Raw genomic sequence first — 17,724 nt, 5'->3', positions numbered from 1 at the left:
AATCTCATTTAAAAAATAAAACTATCTTCGAGTATTTGAATAATTATTATCTATTATGATTTAAAATAAATTTCGTGATTCTTACTTTAACATACACTAATTATTTTGAAAATATGGAAAACAATTAAAAATTACGGTATATTTATAATTTTCTCAATAAAATTAAAAAAAAAAGAATTTGTTACATAAAATATATTTTCAACGGAACAATTCTATTCTCTCTTCTTATATAGCAAATACAAAGAGTAAGAAAATTTTCTATGAATAAATGTAACAGATTATTATTATTATTCGTAAAAACGAATATCGTAAACATTATTATACATAAACTACAAACAATGTGAAACATTTTTTGTTTCCATGAATCGATAATATGTTTAATAATATATGTAAATGCACTTGTAAAATAAAGGATTGACGGTATAAATATGTTATCTATGTTACGCTTGGAAACCGAAGTTAATTACGGATTAATACATTGCTTTTGGCACAATGAGTGTAAGAATAAGCAGAAAGCATCTTTTTTGAATACTATAGCAACGAAAAGAGAAGGAAAATCCAATGCTTTGCATGAGAAAAGATTGTGCTACCAAAAGATACATTTTCCACAAAAAATAAAATCTATTTTTGGAAGATATTTAAAATAAAAATATTGTTTATCAGTACAGGATACAAGTGTCAGCTATTTACATTTGGTGTTTTGTGTATTATGATTCTGCGTATTTATATACTTAATCCTTATGCTTATGAAATTATTGATATTACAAATTCATTACACATGCAAGGAGTATACACTCCGCTGAGAAACATCGATGTACATTCACACATTTCGCAGTGTATCTTACAATATAAGAAGGAATTCAACAATATATAATTATAATAGCAATCTCCTTGTAACACAAAATTGAAGATATCAGTGTATAAAGTAGTCCAACTCTAATTCTTTTATATATAATATATTATATACGTAATTCTGCGACAATATTTACAGAGAATTAATTACATAAAAAAGACTCTTATGTAAGACGTCGCAAGATAATTTTAAAAAAATTTGCTATCTTATTATTGCACATTATAAACTGAAACTGTGTACGAACAAAACGAACTACTTTCATTCTGATGTCTTCAATTCCAGAATAATAAACGTCTTCCGCGCATCGAGTGTCATATTTTATACATATACATATAAATGTACACATTTATATGTATACTAGATATCATATAAATTATACTTAGAGCTTAGATAGTGTTCTGTCTGAAAATATTCGGTAAGTTTGCAAAACAATTTTCTATAGCCTTTAGATGTACTGTGAGATGTGTTTGCCTTGCTACTAGTTTAGTAATATAATAAACATGACTGCAGTGACAGGAATTGTAGTATGCAAACAGTTCATTCCACGGGTCAGACATTATGTTAGAACCCTTAGAATCTCTTCAATGATCCCTGACAGTAACTGATTATTGTCGCCTTTGCCTTCAATTACCAAATTTCCTGACGATTTCTGTAGTAAACAAACAGACATGATTTTATAATGTACTGTATGCGTGAATAAATTATATACTTACATTATACTTTAATAAAAGGCACACATGATGTCCTTTCAGAGAATGCCCATAGAGGGACGCAGTACTATCAATTTGCTCCACAAGAGTCAGGTTACATCTAGTACGAATTGAACTTAGAATCGTACTAAAGCTTTGAGAGATGCTAACTTGTGTTTTAACTTGATGCTTGAGTTGATCACTCTTGAGTAATTCAGTCAATATATCTCTATGCGACAGATGACCAACCATGAATTTACTGCAATTCAATTGCATGGTAAAATCAATTGTGTGAAAGATCTTTTCTTCGTTTTCGAACACATATGTGAGCGCGCCACTCAACTTCTGAGCAAAAGTCACATCTTTAATTGAAATAGTGATTTCTGTCTTTTCACTGGCTTGAGAGGGCAGTTCAAATGGCAGAAAAATGCCACTTTTATCTTTGTTCTAAAAAAAAGAAACATACATGTTTTATACCGTATACATAATTATAGATTACACCCAACTTACATTTCTAATTAGCTTCAACGAAGGTGTATCTGGAACATTAAAAACTAAATCTTTTACAACTTTTTGAGAATAATTCGTAATGAGTATTGAAGCAATTAGTTTAGTCGACTCGTGAGGTATTTGCTTTAAATCGTACGTTATAGTCAGCACTTCGTCTTTAGCTAACACTTCATACAGATTTAATGGCTGCACAAGAGCTGTGCCATCGTCATTACTAAAACTGCTCGTCAGATCTGGCAAGATTTCCTTCGATGGCGTAGAGATTCCGGCCGTGTTATCATAGTCTAATGATTTCTTTTCCTTTTTACTTTTGGCCTTCTTTGATTTTCGATGTTTTGAGTGGTCTTCCGACTTTTTATACTTCTCCTGACTCTTTGACTTCTTACGTTTAGTGTTCTTCGGATCTGCATCCTTCTCACCGAACACCTGCGTATACTCGTCGGTAACCGGAGACTGAATTTTCTCTGAGGAAATATTGTTTTCCAGCCACATATCGGTCAGCCACTGTTCCTTCTCCTTCGACTTTTTGTGACCCTAAACAATGTGTAACATTTTATAAATCATGATCTCTTCGAATTGAAATTAGAAAAAGATAGATAATTACTTTTCCTTTCTTCTTTTCTTTAACATCAGTATTTTCTTGTTTCATGCTATTTTCGCTAATCCTATGTTCTAGCACTGGTAACCTTTCATCTTCCCTCAGGGGCATATCCAGATCAATATTTAAAGCTCTATGTGGATCATTCGCATCTATTAGGTCGTAATCGTCACTGTCACTGATCTCTGCACCCGGTGGTAATTCACCCACGCCAGTATTCACTACTTGAACTGGATAGGCATCTTCATGCTCATCCTCAGAAACTGACTTTTTACCTATGAAATACATATAATTAATAGAAAATCATAACCTTCTATAGTATTATACAATTAAAACATACTTTTCTTAGATTTCTTCTTTTTCTTGCCATGTACTTTGTACCTCTTGTGATTATTAATTTTTAGAGCCACTGGTATATCCAACTCCGCAACAGGAATGTTATCAAACTCCTCATAAATGTTTGACGAGTTGTGGTACGACGTAGAGTTCTTGAACGAGCCTTTCAGATAATGTGGATTATTTTGTTGCTCCAATTTCCTAGCCTCTCTGCGCTTCTGAAGCTCCTCTGCTGTAGGTTCACTAAACTCCCGCCTGGAGTAGGAATCACTATTCTTCTCTGTCTTAATGAAAATATCATTCATATCCAAATCTTCCGAGTCTGAACTCTCTGATGGAGGATTGTTTATCCACGAGTCCAAGTCCAGTTCATCAGGTATTGGAACCTACGAGGCACAGCTTATTTTTATTTCAATACTGGATCTCTTTAATTAGTCAATTACCTTCCTCTGCGCTTTGGGAGCGACAGGATTAAGCTCTCCTTCAAAAGCTTCCATCAGCTCTTGTGCTAAGCCAGGACTCTCTTTCAAACATTCGAGCAGTACCATTGCTGAGCTAGATCTTTCCTGCACTTCTAAGTCCCCACTGCACACAAAAGCTGCTATTTTTTCTTTCAGTTCGTAAATCTACAAAACAAAAAACTAGCATTATTCTTAACACAAATAAGTATTACAACAAATTAGCGTACCTGAGCCATTGTCTCAGCGTCTTCTTCACTTTCAGCTTTACACAACGTAGCTGTAGCAAGTTTCAGAATGTTGTGGACATAGACTGCCTGGATGTGTCCTGGTAGACTGGAGGCCTGCGATCGTAACATTGATTGTAACGTTGCTAGAGGGTCTTCTAGTTCACTGTTAACATAATAATACGTCATTAATTATAATGTCGATGATATGTGAACAGAGTGACTGTACCTGGAGAATTCTCCGCAAATCCATGCGGCTGCGTACAAAACCTCAGACATCGTTGCTCTGGGCTGTCCCGTTAAAAGATAGGAGTTCTCCAGCAATAAGGCACATTGTCGAACAGCATACTTCCGTATAGCTTGTACACGAATTGCTACATCAAGCAGTTGAGTTGCTACTAGTGGTCCGTGCTTGGTACCTTCCATTCTAGTAAGCTCGACCAATATGGATATGTACCTACAAATTTCAAGTATGGATAAAATAACAAAACTATGCGTCATTAATTTATAATGTATATCGTTGTTTTACCATTCGAAGTAAGTAACAAATTGATAATTATTCTGGGAACAAATCTGGATAATCTTCGACAGTAATTCGTCGCGGTAAGCTGTGCCCTCAGCTTTATCCATGTGCACCATTAATTTTCTAACTATCTCCATTAGGTTTTTCTTCGAAACCATACCATATAATAAATCCAAGGCACGCAGTCTTATACTTTCATCTTTATCGTCCAAGCATTGCATTATTAAGTCCTTGTGGGCCTGCACGCTTTTCGGATGAGTCTTCAAAATTTTCGACATGGCTAGCAGTCCCAAATATTTTAGATTCTGATCAGAATCTTCTATCAGTATCCTCAATTTTTGAACGCATAACAGTATCGAGTCGGAGTGATTTGGCATGCCAGATGAAATGGAAATTAATACAGCTATTACTGTATTGATGCATTCGTATAACAAGGACATTGCTGATGTACTAAAACCAGTAACAGAAGATATTAATATTAGATTGACCAGTTGATGGTTACTTAAAGAATTAAACTAATGCATTCGTGTTCATTTAATTACAGCAACGTAACGTAAATGTGAGAAATTAAAAAGTATATTTCTGTATGCGTAGGAGTGAGATTGAATCTATTTTAGAAGCAGTAATCAAATCTACGAGTGCAGTATTTTAATAAAAATACATGATTAAATACCTGTGTATCAAATTCGTAAGGGGTTCTATTAATTTTTTGCCAAGCCTAGGTTCTAGAGGTGTTAATGCACCAAACTGTAAATATAATTGTAATCTAATAAATATAACAAGACTCAATTTATATCTCTATAAATAATTCGCACAACATACAAAGTAAATACAGCTTACGAAGACATATGCTACTAACGCACTCTACACAACTAACATCTATGACTTCAGTATATTGAAAAAAATAATCGACTAGTATGAGAACCTTGAAATCAGGTCAATTAGAGGTTGAGTGAGTCGCCGACCCATTTTTGGCTCAATCAGTGTTATAGTGGAGAACTGAGCATGTGAAACAAGACCAATATTACTTGGCTCATGTTAACCAGTGTCATAACAGTGAGCCTACATTTTCATCAATCTGTTTCACGGTACTTTCACTAACTTAAGAAGTACCACTTACCAATTTAATAATTTTAATTAACATCCAATTGTTAGTAGATGTTGTCATAAGTTTGAAAAAAACAGGAGCAAGACTTAAATAGTTCTTTGGATTTTTCCTTGCTAGTTCACAGACTACATTCACTGCAGCACTTTGCACACCGCTGTCTGGATCCTCCAGCTTTTCTTTTAGTCTGGGAAAAGCAGGCCTCAAGGCCTCTGGAAACCGCAAGAAAACTTTGTACATCATCAGTACAGCCTTCTTGCGTAAATACGGCTTGGTGGATGTTAATAGTGTCATTATGTCATTAACTAAATCACGTGCAAGATCCGAGCTAATGAAGCATGAGAGACCACTTAGGGCTAAGCCTGCATCATACTGGTTTTGACTGTTTAAATCCTTGCGGATCATGTTGGTAGTTAACATTAAAAGCTGCAATAATCAATTTTAAACTTAGATGCAGTTCAATTAATTTAGTGTCTTCAGAAACCTGACAAATGCTCGTGCAACATTAGTTTTCATAAGATATCCATTGTAATACAACATATACATGCACTGCTTATTGTATGAGTCTATCAAAAAAATTTACATGTTCATCAGATTTCTTTCAGACAGTTCTTCAGAAAATATATTTTGGTTTTGAGTGATATCCTACTTCAGTGTCTGCATGGAAACTCTGACTAGCAGCCAAGTAACCGATACGTTTATAAGTGAATTTTGCAGAGGACATCACTTCAATTATATTGAAACCAGCCCAACTAACGTCATATCCTAGCATTTGAAGCTAAACAAAAATGAATAAATCTCATTAATAATAAGAAATATTTGTAATTATGTACGGATTACATATGGATTGGACTTACATATGTTAGCTTTGCCACAGCATTTGCTTTGACTGCAACATTGTCTTGTCGTAGTTCTTGTTTAATTTCTTCAATGCATTGTGCAATATATTTTGCCTACATTATTGAAAATTAAAGCACTTATAAATGAAGGGAAAATAATGTCAGTTATTAAACCAGATACGATCGAGGTTATGTATCATAATTAACAATAAACCAAGTTGCAACGTGTGAGTAGAAATTTACCTCATTTTCCTTGTTGTTTCTAATCCCACGCACCAGATCGGTTAGATTTTTATCAAACATGCGCTCGAAATTTCCTTTGACTTTGCGGAGAGCCATAGTGGCATTTAAAAAATAAATGGTATATTTTCAAGACCGCTTGAAAGGCTTCTTTCTACATCCACCCAGTGTTCCGACTTAATCGGATAACTTAGTTTGATAACATTACCGTATGTTAGAGACCCTGAACCTCACTCACGGTCGAACATTTATATTTTTTGACAGATCGGCGGATAAGAAAGTCTCTTGGTGCTCGAACCTAGAATTATCGCAAATAGACAAACCACACACTCAACATTTTGTTAGACAAAATTCTACGGTTACGAAATTCCCAAGTTTTGTAAAATCGCATGCAGACTCGCTAGTTGCAATCGGTGTGTTTTGATTGGCCCTTTGATACCAAGTATGGCGTTCATGTACATTTAATGATATCTTCATGAAAACTGCACCGAAGGGTAGTAATGAGTCTTAATCCTACACACTTTTCGTCCTCTCTAAGCTGGCTCGTACATCCCCACCACTTCCAGTTCTGCGCAAGTACGGTAGAAAAAGAACGAGATACGATAGAGAAATGTGATAGCGATACTGTTTCATCAGTAAATCATCAAATTATCAGAGTAAAGAAAATTTCTACGTCGACCCTCGCGTATGGATCGAGCTGCGGCCTAGAGGTATACAGGATTAGAAACCATTACTGCACGTAACTCTTTCAATGTACATATCGAAAATTAAAGTATGTTTTATTAGATATTGTTATAATTACTTCTTACACTACTTATAGTGCATAATATTAATACAAACACGAGCCAACTACGAACAAACCGACCAATGGAAACGTTCGGTTTTTTACAGATGACGGACTCTGCTCTCAAACATCTCGCCATCTCTCCGCAATCAAGTGAATTTAAAGAGAAAACACTGCATTAAAGTGCGTACTCATGTACACAACTCGATTTTTCTTTGTATTGACCCATCCAACACTCCGTTTCGCAAGTTCTCTATACGTACGTCTGGTTTCCCCTCAGATTGCTCTCAACTTTTCTAGTTGGCCCGTACAGATATGTAGCGAAGCCATTTAAACAAAAGAGTAGAAAAGTGTTAAACTTCTCTCGCGGAATGGTGTGCTCGGAAGAAAAGGTCTGCAATCCACAGTGAGATGTGTAATGTATCTCATTTTCGTCCGATGAAACTTCACGGGGACTGTGCGTCGTAAAAATCGCAGCACGCAAACTTTTTTACCGAAGTTCCGCTTTAATACGTCTGGGCATCACTGCTGGAACATCGTCTCAACGTCGTGGCATGTTTTCACGGTGTTTCAGGGATCCGAAGGTTGAGAACCTTCTATTTTTGCACGTTAATCTATTTTTTCGTTTATCCGAAAAATGGAACAATTCGGAATAAAATGTTTATATCTTATATGTATAGCTCCACTTTGCATTGAGCATATATTACTGTCGCAACCGACAGTGTACTTTGTCACAAAAGTACGTTTCACTCCTTAAAGCATTGTTTTTATTATACAACTAATTTTACAATGATTTGCAGAAAGCCCACAACAGATAAATTACCTGGTGGCTTTAGCAAGCAATGACAGGGTACTTTAATCTACCCATTAACATGGATAGAATATGCAGAATCTGCCTTGCAGAGGGCACCAATTTATCCCCTATTTTTACTACGGATCAGGATGTGAACGACTTTTCGTGTCTTCCACAAAAGATACAGATCTGTGGATCAATTGAGATTCACGAGCAAGATGGTCTACCATCATTAATTTGTGATATCTGTATTTATAAAGCAAGTGTCGCTCATGAGTTTAGACAACAATGTCAGCATTCGGATGCTAAATTGCGAATGTATTACAATAAACCAACAAAGTCTACTATTGTGGTAACATCAATGTTTTAAAATGTGTTTTGTACATAATTTTGTAGTACATAGATTTTTCAAAATATTTTAGGATACATGTACTCAAACAGAGTTGGAAATAGAGCCTGTGTTATCCAAGGAACAGGATGTCAGCCAAGAAGGCTACTTTGTGAAAGAAGAAATGCAGGCAGTAGCTGCTGCCGCCAATTCTCAGGAATACATACATAGTACTTCTTTTTCACGGGATGAGTCTGATTTGAGTACTGGTCAAATTGATATAACAAGTGATAAGCTTTTCATATGCTCAATTGGCTTTGATGGATCCAAAGAGATAGAGAAAGAAGCCTGTATTTCAGAAAGCAACTTGGAGACTGCTCTTAGTCAAGAGGATGAAAATGATCTTTCGGAAACCTTAGATTTACAGTCAAAACCAGTAGAAAGTGAAGATGTTACTCCAAATGTAGAAGAAACTGAGAAAAAGCAGGAAGATGACTTTCTCGAAGAAAGTACATTGAACGACAATGTTATAGAAGAAGAGAAAGTTCCACAAAAACGTACATCTAGTAGAAAATTGAAATCGATCTCTAACAAAACTTATAGTGAAGATGAGATAGATGATAGTTATTATGATCCAGGTAGCGACAGTCATGACTCTGGAGAGACGAAATTCAAATGTAAAGTATGTTCCAAATATTATAACACGCAAAAGGGTTTAAAAAAGCATTCTCTTGTCCACGAAAAAAAATTCAAGTGCGATGTCTGTTTGAAAATGTTCTATAAGCAGGAGAACATGGAGAATCATAAAAAGATACATGCATCAAAACCTCTTGCCTGTAAATTATGTCATGCATGCTTTTCTAAGCCCCAAAGCTTTGCTCGTCACCTAAAATCACACACGGAAAAGCTAAATAACATGATCAAAGAAATCAATACGGATGATCAAAAAGACAACAAAGATCCAAAAAAAGAAATGAAGATTGAAGAAGATACAGATGATGAAACTGGCACTGTAAATGAAGTTGATGAATTTGAGAATGCACCTGAATTGTACAAATGTGATATTTGTAGTCAGTATTGTTCTACCTTAAAAAATCTGAAAAGACATGCGCTGGTGCATGGAGACAAAAAGTATTCTTGCACTGTCTGCAAGAAATGGTTCTTCAGGCCTGACACGTTGAAAAAGCATGCAGAAAAACACGGTCATGGATTATTAGACAATTTAGTGGATAACAATAAATTTTTCGACTCTGATGATGACTCCTTTCCTAATACTACACAAACCAATAATGTACAAGAGAGTGAAAATGTTAAAAAAGAGGAGAGCGACGAGGATGGGTCTGGGGAATACAAATGCCAACATTGTGATAAGATCATGGCAACAAAAAAGGGTCTCAGACGTCATGTAGCAATGCATAAACCTAAACCTGAGCCAGTTACATGTGAAATCTGTAGGAAAGTCTGTGCTAGTCAGGCTCGGCTCGTTCTCCATCAAAGGACACACAAACCGAAAGAGAAAGTTCCAAGGGAATACCTGTGTCATATATGTAGTAAAGTATATCCAAGTAACTCCTCCCTCACCTATCATATGAGAACTCACACTGGTGTGAAGCCACACGTGTGTAAAACCTGTAACAGTGGTTTCACTACCACAACCAGTTTAGCAAACCACATCAGGATTCATACAGGTGACAAACCGTTTGTCTGTCATGTTTGCAGCGCAGCATTTGCTGTCAGCTCAGCTTTCAGAAGACATCTAACCAGGCACACTGGTGAAGCAAACTATCTCTGTAAAACCTGTGGCAAGGCATTCAAAAGACTTAGCACTCTAAAAGAACATACCTATACACACTCTGGTGAGAAACCATACGTGTGCAAAACTTGTGGAGCTGCATATAGTCATAGTGGAAGCTTGTTCGCTCATCAGAAACGTTGCAGAGTTCAATATGCTGAAGATCCTTTACAAATGGTAGTCGATGATCATCGACACTCTGTTGCGCACCATATTCATGTGAATAACGTACAATCCGCGGTACGTTCACTTGCTGTGATAGGACAAATGTTTTAAGGAAGCAATTCATTTTATCCGAATTACACTTGCGCATATATATACAATATATATAAGCGCAATGTTTGCCCTCTGATTATTTCCTCCGAAATTTTTTTCTATTATTAATAAGTGAATCATTTGAGGTGTTCGAGGTAGTTAGAACATCCTGTGTATTTATATATATGTATACATGCATATATATATATATGTAGAAATTCTATATATGCATGTATATAGATATATACATATATTTATACATATATACATAGAAAGAGAGTGCTATGGTTCTCTTAGTATATAATTATAGCATTATTGTAGATATCGTGCACTTTTGTAAATATACAAGCAGCTCCTTTTTTTACAGAAAAATTATTTAAATACTCGTGCATAATTAATCTACTTATCCAGACTAGTGCTTTATTACGACAAAATTCATCTGTGCATGTAACATTTATTATATTTTCTAAAGCTAACTAGTAATGATAGTTTTATAACTTGAATATTATGTACGCTTGACTTGAATACATAACCATGTATATTTTTGTATATTATTATGCTAAAATAGAAAATCGTACATTAGCTTTTTTCTACCTTTTCATTTATTATTAATCGAAGAATTTATAATGTACTAGCTGCAGGTATTGGTAGTATTATATCTAAGTTATAATTTACATAAGAACCTATATATGTATTTGTATGCATTAATATAGCATCATACGGTTTTAATATTTTAAAAATAATTGTCCTCCATATTATCTATTTTCATTATATTTATTTAATTATTACTTTATTTCAGAATTTAAATAATGGGATCTATTAATCGCAATTAAAATTTTAGGAAACAAAATAAAAAGTAATTTAAAGCACTAGTTTAGACACGTGATTAAGGTGATTCAGCTGAAAAATTTGTAATGTAGACGACTAAAATTAGTCTTAATATTAATTTTTAGAATAATTATTATGATTTAGTCTACAAGGGAATTTGAATAAACGCAATATTAGCGTCACAAATTTTACATATAAAACCAGGAATTTAAAAAAAAAGACTACAAACATTAATTGCTACTTTTATAGGGCAAAACAGAGACTGATTCTTATTTATATAAATGTATGAATAGAAAATAAAAAAATTATGACTCCTACAATGCAAATAATTACCATTTGGTAATCATGATTAAATATCATTCATACTGTAATTGTTTGTACTGACAATATAAGCATTATTTATTCTTCACTTCTGGATAAGTTTCGTATTTAACATAAATGCTATTTTTATTTTGAAATAAAATTGATTTGATGCAATACTTCAACTATTAAATGTAAGTATGATTTAATTATTAATCATAAACAACAAATACATAATCGTAATATTGAGTTACAATTACTCCGTTAGAAATTTTTTCTGAAAAAGTTTTTTTGAGAAGTAACTTCGCACAAATTTTTATATTTTCAAAATTTCAATCATATTCTTTGTGACGCTTCTCCTTAAGCACTTTATATCGACGCCAAATAGATGCTCGCGTTCTTTTCAAAACCTGTGCTAGGTCTGTATACTTCCTCTTTTCATCGAGATTAGGATTGTGCTCTAAATGTTGTAGAATCATCTCATCTTCTTCTGGAAGATACCTTAATTAACAGAAACATAAATTGAATGTAAAATATTACAAATTTATATTACAAATAATATGTAGCTTACCTTCTATGTACACGATCTGCAAACAAGTTCCTGAATCTGTGATACACACTGTACAATGTTCTATTTGGTAATCCATCTGCTAGAAACTGAGCAAAGCGCCGTCTCTGCTTCTTACTACGAATGTGAGTCTCACTCGATTCCCGTAAAAGCAAGAATGGTTTGATCTTACTTGGGTCCCAGTTATGCAACTATGTAAACATCATGAAGATCTTTAAACCAATTGTAGAAGGATTGCATTATATATTGTTTATATATGTACCAAGAATTATTTAAACTGACATACCCTGCAGAATGCATTCCAGTTATCATTTATTATTTTGTCTTCTGATGGATGGAAACAGCCCTTTTTAATGGAAGAAAATTTTTCAAATTGTTCTACTTCTTCATGTGTTGGGGGACGAGATCCTGCACGTGTTTCGACTTGGTGCTGTGGTAATACAGGACTTCGTAACTCAACATATAAGTTTCTTAAGATCTGTAATATTAACAGTGTCATTATTGTAGGAATTTGTACTTTCTTCATAATACAAGATGTATAATGAAGATATTTATTTTTAATTAATTAATAATGTTAAATTTTCAGACTTACCTTGGCATCTTCCTTGCATAGTTTATTTGATTCTCGAATTTCTCGAGCTTGCAAAGAAACATCATCGAAATTCATGTTTACGAAAGTATATTCCAGAGAAGTAAATATAAACCAATTAACCTAACTAACCTAAAAAATAAATTTCATCCAGTAATGTAATATCTGAAATTCTAAGAAAACTAATTTTAAGTTAAAGTGTATTATGTATGATTCTGTAAAATGTGCATACCTTTTTATCATAATTATTAAGGCTTCTTCTTAAATCTAGTCAGGTAAACAATATATTTCATTATTTACATCAACGTGCTAGATGATAATAACATGCGCGTTCATATATTATAGTATTTTGAATACGACTTCGAAACTATGAATGACTCTCTATAAAAAACTGTAAACAAAACGTGAGGATAACGCAAACTTCGATATGTTTTTAAAGATTAAATTTTTCCTTTTTTAGCAACGTTTCTTCTATTAGAGAAACCTGAAATTAAATTGTAAAGTAGTTTCAACCTTTCTCCATAAGATAACGCCATCTGGACCTTCTGCATGCTGCCATCTAACGATGGTAACTAACAAAAATTTGGCGAACAGTTTGATCGTTTTACCGCTGCACGGTTTAGCGCTCTTCGACCGTTTGAAGTTAACGGAAAATTCGTGTTAGACGTTACGTTGACTCTTAAGAAGAAAACGACAAAATATGAATATTTAAACGACTTCTCGTTGACCTTTTAAATGTTTGATGGATCAAAACAAAACTAAAATAATACACTTTTTTCCAAATTCATTGCGATTTCAGAACAATTAGAATAACATGGTAAAACTCTCATCGGCATAACTGACTGGCTCGCAGAACAGATACTCAAATTGGATCGTTAGAAAAATTTGATTTTCTAGTTCCACGAATATCGGAAAGCTAAATTCAAGTTCCAAAATTATTTTTAAGTCGTATGTCGTGAATAATAATACAAATTTGCAGGTAATAAAATTGAAGAAAGTATGAACAATCAAACTACATACGCAACAAAATTGTTTTCATTTAAAACAAAATAATTATTGAATAACTCGTATTATTATTATTATTAACTATTCTTATGCTTTACATTATTCAGTTCTTCTGTGATAAGGTTGAAGATCATATAGATAAACAATTATGAAACTAATTTCCTTTTCTTTCAGAGTGCTGCGAAATTTTCTGCAAAATTCGTGGATCTCGGTATCAAACCGATCCGAGAATTTTTACACGAGCTTCACGAGATCGCGGCTGCAGATCCTGGACCAGCATCGTCGCGGTTGCTCATGGTTCCCCATTTCCTCGACGGATAAAGTGAAAGCCATGATCGAGGCTAGAATGTAAAGAAGTCGACGAGCCGAGAGAGGGAAACCGCTTTGCCATCCAGTTACTCCAAGGCAAGCTAAAAGGAATGTTGAGCGCTGTGCATCGCGAAATCGTCGAATCCTGAGCATCCCTAATCATCCGTCGCGGAACAACACTGTCAACGAAGCGTCAATGGTGAGTCCACCTTCGCCACCTCGGACACCCTCCGTGTCGTTCTTCTACCTTGACATAGAACCGGGACCAATTGCTCCAGATTTCAGCAGTTTCGGACCAACTGGTTCCTCTTGTAATTGGGAAATACGATTTTTCCGACTGGGACCAATTGGTCAGAACTTTCGCAATTGGAACGGATTGTTCAGCGTGCTTTTAAAATTGGAAACACTTTGCATCTGGGACCAATTGGTCACAACTTTTCCAATTGGGACCAACTGTATTTACTATGATTACAATTCCATGCAGTTTGGACCTAGCTTCTCGGATTGGTCCCAATGTTTTCGTAGTTCAAATGAATTTTTTTACAATTTCTAAAACCGCAAACGATTTTCCGGAATATTATAAAAAACTTGTATCAATTTTTACGAGCTTCAGAAAAATTTGGATCAATTTTTCAGAATTTTAGTAAACTTGGATCAATTTTTCCGAAATTTAGTTAACTTGGATCAATTTTTCAGGAATTTTCGGTTGTCCATTTTCCGAGGACTTGTATTCGGTTACCGGTTCGGCAACGGCCGGACTTGAATACGAAAATCCGGAACGGTTAGACGATTGTCTACGGAAAGTGTATCTCGCCGGTTGCATCTACTGTGCCCGACGAAATCCAAGTGAAAGTACGTCACCGTTCGCGTGAACGTGTGCGTTCAGTCCGGCGGCGGCGGCACGTGCTCACGTTCTTTTTTTATAATTGGGGCATCGTTTACACCGTGTTACGTTAACGCGGTGCTGCGCCGCGAAGTGAAACCGAGAGTCCCGGATTTGCTCGAAATTAGCATTACGCGAGCGGTTTTTTGCCAATTAACGGCTCCATTTAGACTGCTCGCCGCGAACGAACCATGGCTTCTGCGGGCTCCTTTGCGAAATCGCGGTGAACGCACGAACAATCTCTACGATCGCCCAACATATTTATTAAGGATACTCGATTAGGTTCAAAGTAGACTCCAGGGCGCGAGGATCTCCGGCCCGAATCGTATCGGAGAGCAAACCGCGTTTTTCTCGGAAAAGTCGGCCGCATTAATGACGCGTGACAATGAGAGACCGTTTCCTTTTCCCGCGGATGAAAAGCGATCAGCCGGCGCGCTCGAGCGGGTTTTCATTCGAGGGCACCGGTGATTGATCGGCGAATCGACATTCCTCTGGATCGCTTGCTTTCTAAGCGGCCCCGTGTGTCACGTGCGCCGGATATTTCTGTGCAGACACGTGCACCGTTGCACGCTCGCTCGTGACCACACGGACCCGTCATTTACATTTTACAAGGACTGCGTGCAAAACGGCCGCCGCCGCCCTCTTTGCCGTCCCACGCTGTGTAATTTATGTAACAGATTTTCACGGTGCACGGCGAATTATCTAATCTCGCACGGCTACGACTCGCCAGCGGCCAAAACCAGGCACTCTCGCTTTAGCCGTTACACTTGAGAAATTATGGGGATGCCTGGTTATGGCAGTCGACTGGGCGGTTTTCACAGATTCTTTGCGCCTCGTCCAAGCTGCAACTTGATATCTCAATTAATTGTCGAGACAATCGCGTCGGCCCAGTGAGGCTCTAGGCTGGTTTCAGGGATACTTTTCATAGTTCTTTCGCGCCTCGTCCAAACTGCGATTTGATATTTCGATAGGTTATCGAGATACTCGTGTTAATTGGTCGAAGCTTTAAACTGCGTTAGGGGATGCGCGACCTGTTTCGCATCGTATGTCGGAAACTAGAGGGAGTAGAGGAAAACTGTAACGACGAAAAATAATTGCAATTTTTCGAAGAATGCGACGACATTGTTTATAAATTCATAAAATTATACAATTTTTACAGCTGAGTCTAAAAAAAGGCAGGTATGAAGTAATTGTAATGAACTGTACCTAGCCAGGGAATGGGCAAACATAACTGGATTAAAAATACTGAAACCGGACTCGCGTTGCATTGCGAAATGGCTGTAACGCTGTTTCAAACGGCGAACTTCTTTTGCTCGCTGGAACAGACGGTAGAAAAAGTGACCGAGGAAAGAAACGTGCCCGTTTTCACTCCAGTTTTCGTCGCTCTAGCAATCCATGAATTGATTGCTCTTCGAAGAAGTATACGAATATTATTATCCAGATCAATGAGTAGAACGACGAATATAATGGCGACACGCGGTCGCGTCGCTCTGGATTCGAAGGTTTAATTTAAGAGCGTGGAACGACGAAACACAGAACGGGTTATCTAATGGGCAAATGTGAATTGGCTCTTGACAATTGGAAGATTCACGGGGATTGTTCCCGCGACAATGCCAGCCCGTGAGAACCGCTTTCCAAGATCGACAGACTTACGAGATAACGCGGCGACTTCCTAACGTGAGAATCCGTGTTCCTGCACGAGCACTCTCGGGCTACGATACGAACCTCTTCCTGCTCGGATTGACAACCGTAAACTTGTGAATTTGCATTGGCGAGGTTTCCTTTGTCCAATTAAATGTTTCGTCGTTTTCCACGTGAAGATTCGCATGCTGAACTCATTTCGGATGCACTCCCGCTGCACTTTCGATGCACCGAACTACCGGGAATTCTCTTGTGACGTCAATCGTCCGGAGAAACATGCTCCGAAGTATGCACGGCCGTGCCCTTGGTCCGCTGAAAAATTCGAAGCAACAAAACACCGTCGAGAATATCTCGACCGGCCATGATTTTCGACCGACCATGATTTTCGACCTTGCCTGGCGTGCACGACTCTTTCGTATCAGATGTTATCGCGAGCCGAGAAGATCGGCTAACTAACAGACTAATTATCCAGAGAGCCACAACTGTAATTTATGAGAGAAATTTCGGATATTAATTGCGGTCGTTGCTGGGGCAATTATGGCGTTTGTTGACAATACTCCGAATACCGAGGAAGAGAGTCGGAGAGATCCTTAACGACTTTAGAAATCGTTCTTTTATAGCTTGCTGTTTAATTGTATTTTTTTCCGACGCAAAACGATGGTTTTAAAAACTAGAACTACCGAACTTAAAACGTGACTAATGTATATTGTTTTAGAACTGGACTGCGGATTTGTATCGTTACATCATTGCTAACTTATTGCTATTACTATAAGGCGAAAGACATTTTCAATTGACTTATATTTCATACAATTAACTTGCATAAAAATCCGCAAATTATTTATGCCAGTTAGGTTTAGTAGATCTAGCGTTAAAGCGATCGTTGGAGAGCGTTACTGAAAATGCAAGGGTGCATCGAACACCGATTGCGATCGATGGTACAGCAACACAGAGTCACTATCGCTAGTTAACCTTTTCCTCCGGGCGATAGAAGACGTTGCTGGTTACTATGCATGGGAAAGTGCTTTCCTAAGGGTTCTCACAAATCCAGAAGACTGGATAAGATGTATCGCCGCGATGCGTTATATCGACAAACTGAATCGCTGCGCGTGAAATAGCGTGACCTTCGAACAACCTTGTACCTTAAATTCTGCAGTTCGATCTAGGATGCGATTCTTGCACATGTTTTTCAATATATTTTGCATGAGTTATTGCATAAGTTATTGCATATATTTTTGCATACATTATTGCACATATCTTTGCATATTTTTGCA

At 36.5% G+C, this 17,724-nt stretch overlaps 3 protein-coding genes across 3 annotated transcripts; 1 reads left to right on the top strand and 2 right to left on the bottom strand.

The window, feature by feature from the left end:
- Nucleotides 1-168: 168 nt before the first annotated feature.
- On the bottom strand, nt 169-6,909 carry Garnet (adaptor-related protein complex 3, delta 1 subunit-like garnet). The gene is made up of 14 exons (XM_078184984.1): nt 6,382-6,909; nt 6,157-6,252; nt 5,949-6,077; nt 5,315-5,725; nt 4,868-4,941; nt 4,201-4,644; nt 3,901-4,128; nt 3,675-3,837; nt 3,430-3,612; nt 2,991-3,372; nt 2,657-2,925; nt 2,053-2,586; nt 1,567-1,989; nt 169-1,502 (listed from the first exon to the last, which is right to left on the bottom strand). Exons 1-14 carry the CDS (start codon nt 6,475-6,477, stop codon nt 1,410-1,412), a joined length of 3,525 nt encoding a protein of 1,174 aa, XP_078041110.1. The 5' UTR covers nt 6,478-6,909; the 3' UTR covers nt 169-1,409.
- A 377-nt stretch (nt 6,910-7,286) lies between these two features.
- Nucleotides 7,287-11,567, top strand: LOC144472186 (uncharacterized). Its single transcript, XM_078184985.1, has 3 exons — nt 7,287-7,746; nt 7,963-8,307; nt 8,378-11,567. The coding sequence occupies exons 2-3, from the start codon at nt 8,005-8,007 to the stop codon at nt 10,349-10,351; spliced, it is 2,277 nt and encodes a 758-aa protein (XP_078041111.1). The 5' UTR covers nt 7,287-7,746; nt 7,963-8,004; the 3' UTR covers nt 10,352-11,567.
- A 23-nt stretch (nt 11,568-11,590) lies between these two features.
- Nucleotides 11,591-13,140, bottom strand: LOC144472187 (uncharacterized). The gene is made up of 5 exons (XM_078184987.1): nt 12,848-13,140; nt 12,619-12,747; nt 12,313-12,504; nt 12,030-12,217; nt 11,591-11,959 (listed from the first exon to the last, which is right to left on the bottom strand). The coding sequence occupies exons 2-5, from the start codon at nt 12,691-12,693 to the stop codon at nt 11,791-11,793; spliced, it is 624 nt and encodes a 207-aa protein (XP_078041113.1). The 5' UTR covers nt 12,694-12,747; nt 12,848-13,140; the 3' UTR covers nt 11,591-11,790.
- Nucleotides 13,141-17,724: the final 4,584 nt, after the last annotated feature.

Source organism: Augochlora pura, chromosome 7 (assembly GCF_028453695.1).
Source record: "Augochlora pura isolate Apur16 chromosome 7, APUR_v2.2.1, whole genome shotgun sequence".
NCBI classification, from domain to species: domain Eukaryota; kingdom Metazoa; phylum Arthropoda; class Insecta; order Hymenoptera; family Halictidae; genus Augochlora; species Augochlora pura.
The sequence above is the reverse complement of the archived record's forward strand: the minus strand, read 5'-3'. Positions and strand labels throughout refer to the sequence as shown.